The 10,237-nt window shown below is 29.0% G+C and overlaps 3 protein-coding genes across 4 annotated transcripts in view; 2 read left to right on the top strand and 1 right to left on the bottom strand.

Moving 5' to 3' along the window:
- The first annotated feature begins 1,582 nt into the window (after positions 1–1,582).
- Positions 1,583–2,923, top strand: LOC105617643 (transcriptional adapter 3). Its single transcript, XM_012199199.1, has one exon. The coding sequence runs from the start codon at positions 1,583–1,585 to the stop codon at positions 2,921–2,923; it is 1,341 nt and encodes a 446-aa protein (XP_012054589.1).
- A 2,949-nt stretch (positions 2,924–5,872) lies between these two features.
- LOC105617642 (ATP synthase lipid-binding protein, mitochondrial) lies at positions 5,873–9,720 on the bottom strand. Of its 2 annotated transcripts, none has more exons than XM_012199198.1 (4): positions 9,676–9,720; positions 9,443–9,544; positions 8,040–8,145; positions 5,873–6,036 (listed from the first exon to the last, which is right to left on the bottom strand). In XM_012199198.1, exons 1-4 carry the CDS (start codon positions 9,718–9,720, stop codon positions 5,873–5,875), a joined length of 417 nt encoding a protein of 138 aa, XP_012054588.1. The 2 variants fall into 2 exon arrangements, with proteins under 2 accessions (XP_012054588.1, XP_012054587.1); XM_012199197.1 differs by having other exon boundaries at positions 8,040–8,167; positions 9,453–9,544.
- A 21-nt stretch (positions 9,721–9,741) lies between these two features.
- Positions 9,742–10,237, top strand: part of LOC105617733 (dolichyl-diphosphooligosaccharide--protein glycosyltransferase subunit 2) — a 19,454-nt gene continuing 18,958 nt past the window's right edge. Inside the window, exon 1 of the mRNA XM_012199287.1 lies at positions 9,742–9,810. Within this exon, the coding sequence (XP_012054677.1) occupies positions 9,742–9,810 (69 nt within the window). The remainder of the gene's footprint in view (positions 9,811–10,237) is intronic.

Below are 10,237 nucleotides of genomic sequence, written 5' to 3'. Positions count from 1 at the left end.
AATATTCATTTGAATTTATATTAACCGTCTTATGGCATATGAGTTAGAATCAATGAGTAACATTTATTTACAAATTTAACGATTTCCCGCCAATTGTCCTTCGTCATTTATTAATCATCGCCGGCACCCAGGCACGCTCGGCGTTACATGAGGCACAGCAGCCACAGTAGCCATATATTGCTGCGCACTACTGCTCTTTGACAAAGTGGATGTAAATTACATGGCAACGTTCACTTTTTTCTTAAAGTACTTATCATTTTTCAAGACTGAAGATCATAAATCGATATTTACTTCATATGATTGATTATATGTAACATGATTATATGAAGCAAATATTGATTTAGCATCTCCAGCCTTGAAAAATGAACAATGTACTCTAAAGCCCGATGTTCACGATATTAGAAATCTGTCCGAAATCTCGGACAGAGAAAAAATTAACAAATCACATTTGAATAATTTAATCACATGATCATTGCGATTGGTTAATTCTTTCTTCATCACAGAGATGATAACTGAGAAAAAAAATTGTAATTTTTCTGCAATATATAGTTTTACAAGTATGGAACATTTTTAATAATAAGAAATCATGAATTTAATAATGTATAAGCCAAATATTTATGTTAATAATAGCCAAATATTTATGTTAATATGTTAATAAAATTTATACAATTGTCGATAATGTCAACATTCTTCAATTACCTCCGGGCCCTTTTTATATCGCCGAAAATTTGCCCAAGGTTGACGGTCTTTAATAGCATCTCATCGGTGATACAAGACTTAAAAAAAGTGGACGTTGCTATGTAGTTTACTTTTCTACTTTTTGTCAGAGGGCAGTGCGCGGCAGCATATTGCGGTTACAGATTTTGGGTCCATATCATATCCTCTTTCAGGTTTCTCTCTGATACTACTATTTCTTTATGTTGGTACTACATTTTCTTCACACACTAGACTAGCAATACTAGTCTGAAGTGAAGTCACAGAGTGATTAGTGAAGCCAATGATGATATCTCTAACCTAAATGATTTGCATAATTTCTTACTACTATTCAATAGTTTAACAGTATGTGATATTGGTATTTTATGCTCAAAAAGCAAGATGAAATAATTGAAACATTTGTAATTATAAAATGACAAACGGCTTTCTGAATAATAAGCAAAAAGGACATGTAAGCCAATACTTAGCATTAACTTTCATGCTCCTTACTTATTATTATTAATATTACTACTATTATTTTTATTTAATTTATATTGGGTGCTTTCTCCATTTAGTTAGTAGAATTTTGACCCAAGTCAACACACACAAACCTTCTATTTTGATTATGGCATTCTGATTGTATCAGCTGATTGTATCAACTGAAGAACACTTATGTCGATTTGTGTCACTAAATAGAAAGTACTCAATAATTATTAATAATTACTTTACGAATGTTGACTAATTGTGTTCAATAATTATAATTGCAGATGTAAGATTATTCATTTGAGGCTATTGCAAATTAATTATAAAAATAATAGCCTTTCTGTGGAAAGCAATAAGCAACATTAATTATTTTCTTTGAACGATTGCTGTTGAACTATTAATAAATATGTCTGGAAAAGGGAAGCAGAGTTCTAAGAAAGCTGTTATTAAAATACGTGAATCTGGAAAGACTGCACAATCTTCAACAATGAATTCTGATACAAGCTCGGAGGTACCAGAGCCAACAACTTCTCAATTTCTTCTAAAGACAGTTGATAATAGTCGACATCTACCAAGATACACTAGTATTTTAAAGCGTACAGCAGAAGAAGGTATTGTAATGGATGATCTTGATACACTGCAACTAGAACTGGAGACACTTTTGTCAGCAGTTGTTGTACGGCATCGTACACTTCAAGATGAGATTGCCAGCTTGTTTTCAGCGGAAGAACGTAAAGACAGAAGATCAAAGAGCAGTAAGAGTCTCTCTCTACTTGACAAGAAGATCCGCGAAGAGAAATTTAAACCAAAGGAGATTAATACTAAGAGTCAGTCACCTTTACATACAAAACTCTTTAAGCAGAAGACAGTAGGAAGTTCAACCAGTCAGATAATACCAACTTTACATGAAATGTCAAGAATCGAAGGATCTAAGTCTGATGTACCAAAATTGCTTTTACCGAAAAATGATACACCCAACAAATTTTGGGCATCAGTGGATTCCTATTGCACTGATATCATGCCTGATGATATAAAATTATTGGAAGAATTAATTGCTACGCATGGGGACATAAGTGAATTCAAGAAGATTCCTTCTTTAGGCCGTCATTATAGTTTAATGTGGGCACATAATGATTTATTGCAAGAAGAAGATGCAGCCAACTCAAATAGAGAGAAGAAGAAGAATCGCACAGATATGTCACACTTGATATCCAAAAGTGATAAAAAAACTAATAGTATTGCAGGACCTCTTACTCAGAGACTTGTTTCTGCACTTTTGGAAGAAAATGTATATGTTGCAAATAATAACATGGAGAACAAATTATTCCGAGATGGAGATCCGCCCGTCTTGAGAGATCTAACTATTCAGAATTCCATGAATTTGGAGTTACGAATGCATAAAGAATTGGTCGAGCAAGGTATCTTGGAACCTGATGCGCAAAAAAAAAATCAAGAGGATGACGAGATTCTTGCAGAAATTAAAAGATGTCAACAAGAACTTTTTGTATTATCTAATCATAATGTTACGCAACTGAAGAGATTATTAAATCTGGCCCAGGAAGAGAGCAAAAGGCAAGCATTGAAACGGAAAATTAATGTTGCAGATAATGACGTGATAGAACATTATAAGAAATTGACCTTGGCGAAACAGAGAAAAGTACCATTGACGAGAAAGGATCATGAGAAAGCATGGGCATGTCTTCGAGAAAGAGAGAATCTTTTAGAACAATTAAATATTACTAAATAGTTTAAAGATATGTTTTAAATTGTGTAATGATTGTTGTAAAAAAATATTTATTGGGATCTTTGATATAATAATCGTCGTAATAATATTATGAATCGTGAATTTCTTATGCTAGAAATATATAGATTTAACAAAGTTTATATGGAGAAATCAATGCATAATTATATTATGATAAAAATTAATTTGTGCAACGTAAACATAGTTTAGAATCCAGTAATGTAATAATCTGTATATACTGAATTTGAACATATATTTTCCTTTGGCATAATGTTACGAGATTAAATTGTAATACTGAAAAAAACTCCAAATTTGATATAAATATAAGAGATTTCTTTTTCCGAAAAATTTATTTAAACTTGTGTAAATTAATTTAATATTATATACAACATTGATTGATTGTCTTCCTTCTACTGCTGTATTATGCGCAATAATACACCTTATACCCTTCCACCATGATATGTACCATTTTCAAAATTGATAAGTAACGCGATACTTGTAACGAACTTGTTATAGTTACTATTACAATTGCTTCTTTTCGGTAACAAAGAATGCGCGTTATATTTCCTTATGAGTTAATGATAACGCAATTAATAATAAGATTGGAGTTAAGACCGTTTTACATGATTTAAATACAGATACGAGAAGTACCATTAAACATTCAAACAGCCATTTAACAGTAAAAGTTAGCTATTGAACTAATACATATATGTATTCTTATTTTAAATGAATTTATTTCAAAAATTGATTGTGCCTGCCACGTTACAGCGAGATAAAAATGTTCACATCCTGTGAATCGTTACACAAAATACGACAAAGTTTATTTATTAGCAAAGTCTATCATTATTAGATTTGATGGCGATGCTTCGATAATAAAAATTAAATAATCTACCGTATAAATATTTCAATTAAAAAGCTCTTTATTTAATCATAAATAACATAACATTTCTAGTAGATTTGTTGCATTATCATGTATTTTATAAATGAAACATGAATATTAAAAATAAAAAAGAAATAGGAATAATCTAAGGAGCCAAATTGGATCTTAATGCTTGTTTTATATTATAAATTGATTGTACAGGATTTCAATTTGAGCATTTAAAATATTTTTATTTTCAATGATAAACAATAAAACAGAAAAATTGTTTCGGAGGAAGTAATATTATTATATCAACATATTTTTTCATACATATTTTACGATATTTCAAGATCATTTATTCTAGATGAAATTTTTCACATTATATGACTCTCCTTTAGTTATTCTGCGGATACAAGTACTAAATAAAATTATCAAGAAATTAATATTAGTTTAAGAGATATTTTATATTTTAGTTTAGACAAATTCTATTTGTCAAAATATGCTAGAATATATAATATAAAATATTTGCGAACTAATGATTTTTCGATAATTCTCTACTTTGATATTTACATGTGCAAAATAATAAAAGGAATTATATTGTGTTAAAAAAATCATTTTATTAAAAACGTCGAAGTGCTCTTGAAATCTCATAAAATAATAAGCATGTAAAAATATATTGCCTATAATAACATTTCTCTTTGAAACAAAACATTTTTTCGTTTAGTATTTAGTCGTATTATTATATTAAAAATGGAAATATTTTAAATGCTTCAGGTAGCAAACACTGCTTATAATGATAAAGTAATAATATAATAGTATAATAATATAAAATAAAATATAATAGTATAATAATATAAAATAAACACTACGCAATTGAATAATACACATTTTAACTAATCATCTAATCAAATCATCTTCAATGCGTTAATAAAAAATTGTAATAGAAGTAATAATACAAGTTAATTGTTATCATTATTAGGGTGTTTTATTTGATGCTTGCAACGCTCATGGAATCATTTCATTCTAGGCATTTATCAAACGTTAAACAAGGCCAAATAATGCTCGCGAAAGTGTGAGCGCCAAATGAAGCGCATTCCTAATAAAAAATATAAATAAGACACTATGCAAAAAATTAAAATTAAAGGACATCACACCTATTCCATCTTCCAAAAATATGTAATATTCGAGAGAGTGTAACATCGTAAAAAATGAATATAACAAAATTTTAAATGAAATCTCTCTGAAATGAAATTTTTTCGAGAACGATAATCTAGAGACACGGTAGTAATGTCTTGACGCAAAGAAAAGCGTCGTATTGATATTACCAAAAAAACATCATACATAACGTTCGCAACGGAATACCAATTAAAGAAAACAAAAAATACAAATAAAAAATAATAAACAAAGGTGAGGTAGTAAATATAAAGGTAATTATTTTTTAAATTTACAATTTATGAAAACAAAATGTCTTCGAATACAGAAAATCGGCAGAGAAGGAAATAATAAAGAAGTACAAGAATTCATGATTTCACGACAAAGATGTTTATTCGGTATCACTGTACAGTTTTTCTTTTTTTTTCTCGTCAAGGATAATTTCAATAACGTGCGTATATGACGGCATAACAATGATGAATTCTTCGGATGACAAAAAATCAAAAAGATCGAAAATGTACTATGTCACATAAGACACTCTAACACAGTATGTACGTGCGTATATCGGTTTGCGGGGAGAGACTGTCGCTTTCTTTTTTCGTAATTTTAACTTTCAATGTCTTATTCATTCATTATATTGAAATTCATTATTTCATAACAATGTGAGTTATATGCTACATGAGACAATAGGCCATGAAATTATTATAAACAAGCTGAAGATTTGGATGGAATTACGGTGGTTCACACAAAGATGTGTTATTTCTTCTTCACCGTTGTCGCACCGTTGCATCCTACCGAATCATGAAAAAATCCTAGCTTCTCTAATGATTTCATGGCATCCCGCGCAACCAGAGACAGTCGTCTTTACCACAGAGTTAGACGATGCTGCCTTGGCAGTGACGCACTAAAACTATATCAGCAATATCTTATGCAGATATCGTGGCTTAAAAGGCGAATAGAAGCAGAAAAGCCATCATAAGACAAAATAGACCCATGGCTTCAGATAAAGCGAAGCCCAAGATAGCGTATGAGAATAGTTGTTGCTTCAAGGAAGGATTCCTGGCATAACCAATGATCAGCGAACCAAATACAGATCCAATTCCAGCACCTGGAATAGCAAATCATTGACTAATGCAGAATAAACACTGTCTCCCATGACAAAGTCAAAGATTTTATTGAGAGGATACCGATATTTGTGTAAACATACTGGCCCATATTTAGGACACGCTTACAACAATGTTAGCGCGCTAACATGTTATAATTTACGTTATGCATATTATTTTCGAGATAAAAGGGCGCTTTTATTGATAAGCGCATTCTGAATTACGGGCCACTATATATACAATATATTATATAACTATCTACATACACGCATATTACTAATGAAATATCAGAATAACATAAGTCGAAGTAAATATATTTTCCTATATCATATGCAATAAATAAAATCACGTTATAACTTCACTTCCATAAGAAGGGATACATTTCAGGAAACAGGATTCAAAAGGCAAATAGTATAAGGAATGCCATCATTAAGCAAAAGAGGCCCATTGCTTCAGATAGCGCAAATCCAAGAATAGCATAGTTAAAAACTTGCTGTTTCAGGGAGGGATTACGTGCGTAACCAATAATTAAGGATCCGAAAACCAAACCAATACCGACTCCTATAATTATATAATTTCTTTAAATATAAATAACAAAATATAATATATACAAAATATAATATATACACAATTCAATAAATTTCTATTTTACTATTGTTTGCAATCTATTAAAAAGAAATTTAGGTCGGTATTCATAGTCGATTCTTATATTTAAGAAAATTCTCATCTTAAGGAGGTTCTCGCGCTACTTCCAATCAATAGACAGTTTAAACACAATATTTGTAAAATTTTGTGTAAAATGATTAAAATAACAATATAAAAACGTTATCAATAATATCTAATGTCATTATATATAATCATTGTTATTAAATATTTAAAAAATGACAAAATAAATATTATAAGATGTCCACTTAACGTTAGTACGAATAGAAAACATAATATGAACATGATATTTATTTATTATTATTATATCTTAAATATAATAAATTAAATATAATCTGAATTAAAAATTAAATAAATTAACAATTATAAATATATTATAAATTTATATTTTTACTTATTACATTAAATTACTACATTAAAATACATTACATAACCACAGACGCATCGTCCATTTAACAAACATTCTTGATTTTCTTCTGATTGGAAAATATAAATTTCTCTCAAACTGTACAAACTGTCAAAAGTTTAAATGAAACTTTACCTAAACAAAGTAAAGTCACTTTTCACTTTGTTTGATTTGTTATAGTTATAATCATTTTTTAATTTCTGTTTTGTGTGGAAAAATCTCAATTTAAGAGAAAATATTTCAGAATAAGATCATACATTTACTTATAATTTTCTATTGTATAATTCTATAAATTTAGAATTAAATATCTTGAAACGGTAAAAATCAATGAAATTTTTTCTAGATATTGCTGATATGATTAATTCTTGTATTATATTTTATATTATGTTTTATATTGTAGACTTGTCTTATTTCATCGTGAGAACCTCTTTAAGTAGGTATAAGTCTTATGATGTCATAAGCCAATCAAAGAACTGTATCACCATCTTGAGACATGATTTAAAATTATCTTAAAATAAGAATGAATAAAATAAGAATAAATGCCTTAATCTATATTTTTGAAACAATTTGATCTGTCATTTTAATATAAACAGTAAATCTATAAAGAAAATAAAATTTAATGCATTAAAAAACATAAAAAAATATATAAACTGTGACATTAATAAAAAATTTTTTAAAATTATGTTTGGAAGAAAATTATTCTAATTCAAGGATTCTTATTAATAAAAAAAAAATTAATCGGATGTATTATTAAGAATATGTGTATTCGACACAGTATAAGTATTAAAAAATTAGTAATGATAAATAAATATGCCTCATTGCTATATTTATTACTGCACTTTACTACTATTATTATATTTTTTATTATCTTTTATGTTGTTATTGCCAAATTACATTAATTAATAGTTGATAATTATATAAAATTTTGCAGATACGTACCAGATCCTGCTACTCCCACAGTAGCAGCACCAGCGCCAATAAATTTCGCAGCAGAGTCAATGTCACGACTGACTGTAGAAGTTTGGAAGCTACGTACAATAGGTAACTGCGCCAAAGCAGAATCAAATATTAATTTATATTTATATATATTCAATATAATATTTCAATATATATAATAGAATATAATTTTTAACAAGTTTGTTTTATAATTTTAGTACGTTTAAAATTGTAGAAACATACCTATATAAAATATATACTTAAGTATACAACACAGCCTTTATTTTTCAATTTTTATTATATACATTGTAAAAAATAAAATGTTAATTTTAATTTGAAGATGTGTAATGAATGAACATTTTGTGTCAATTTTAACATTTTTACATGTCTCAGAAAGTTCACTATATGTCTTTAAATTAAAATATAACATTTTATTTTTTACAGTGTATAATTAAAGATTAATATAAAATATAATCAATACATTTAATTTAATAATTAATTTATTAATAGCCAATTTCAACAAAACATTTCAACAAAATATCAGAAGTAAAAAATCTGCTTTTTTAAAATATATGCATATATGATAAATTCGCGACACAACAGTGCACATTAAAGCAGTCGTGTAGATAATGATGTAAAGATATACATTGATGAATATAAATATAGGAATTGATTAAATCATAAAATCCTCGACATTTTATTGTGCTGTTTAATGAAATATGTATTTTATAATTCAAAGTGTTTGTATTTTATTTTTACATACTCTTAAATTAAATTGTAAAATAACTTTAATATGCAAGGTACAATAGTGTATGCAATTAAATTTGCTAATACTGAATACAAAATATCCAACAATCATAACTTATAAAAATATTCCAATGTTATTAAATTTTTTGCAAATTAATGTTTAATTCTATGTAATAGTGTTTACATTTAATCCATAAATTCAATACATAATTATTACACTGAATACAAAATATCCAACAATCGTAACTTATAAAAATATTCCAATGTTATTAAATTTTTTGCAAATTAATGTTTAATTCTATGTAATAGTGTTTACATTTAATCCATAAATTCAATATATAATTATTACACAATTTGGCAATCAATTTTGCCACTAATGTCTACTTCTATTAATATAGATAAATTTTTCTAATTGTCAGAGAAATAAAAAGTTTATCAAGAAAATTAATCTACATTGATAGAAATAGATATAAAATAACATCAACAATAATAAGCTATACATACATTCTTTCTTACTTTTATATTGAGATATAAAATTTTAAAATTATTAATGTCAAGCTGCAAGACTAAATCTCAAACTAAATCTCAATACTAGTCACTTATGTAACCTTGATCTCGAAAAGTTATGCAATGTACAAAGAGAAAAAAAGAACACTCACCAAACTGACGGGAGTCTGAATTTGATTCTGCTGTAAGTATTGACTATGATTGATGACGGCACTGCTTAGTGGCCGCAGATAGGTCTTAGTACCAGAGACCAACTGTACCAGGATAAAAAGAAAAAAAGGTAAGAAACGCTATGCAAATAGTGGAGATTATTACATAATACACGCAGAAACTTTCATCGTGAAATTGTGGCTGAATCTTTTCCCCTCATTCTCTTTTTACTTACGGTGGATTTGGCGATAGGCGCGATGAATCGGCTGCAGGCGTACATGATGACGTTTCCTGTAGTGTGATGTCTCGCGAAAAGCAATCTAAGGTACCTGGAAATAGGTACGAAAATACCTACGGTTACGAGACAGCAGTAAGTACGACCTTTGTGGCGTGCGAAGCTGGCCGCAGACGATCGCACGCGCCGTACAATTGTGAACTTCTCCGCTGTCGAGCGCTGAATATTACGTAACGCACAATCCGTTGTATGTATGTACTCTGTGCGATTGTGCCGAACAGATTTTTCGCGAATAAGTTTTCAAAGTCGGAGCATACCTTGGACAAACTTGAAACAAATTTCAGACGCGTACGTTGCTTAATCTTGACGAAAAAAGCCGGGTGCGGAGCGGTAAACTTGCACACTTTACGATAGAAAATGGCCGCACGCACTTTACTCGCTCTTCTCTTTCTCCCTCTCCTTCTCTCTCACTCACTCACTCACTCACTCATTCACTCACTCACTCTCTCTCTCTCTCTCTCTCTCTCTCTCTCTCTCTCTACTACTACTACTACTAACTAAC

This window comes from Atta cephalotes (genome assembly GCF_000143395.1).
Source record: "Atta cephalotes unplaced genomic scaffold scaffold00013, whole genome shotgun sequence".
In the NCBI taxonomy this organism is placed as follows: domain Eukaryota; kingdom Metazoa; phylum Arthropoda; class Insecta; order Hymenoptera; family Formicidae; genus Atta; species Atta cephalotes.
The sequence above is the reverse complement of the archived record's forward strand: the minus strand, read 5'-3'. Positions and strand labels throughout refer to the sequence as shown.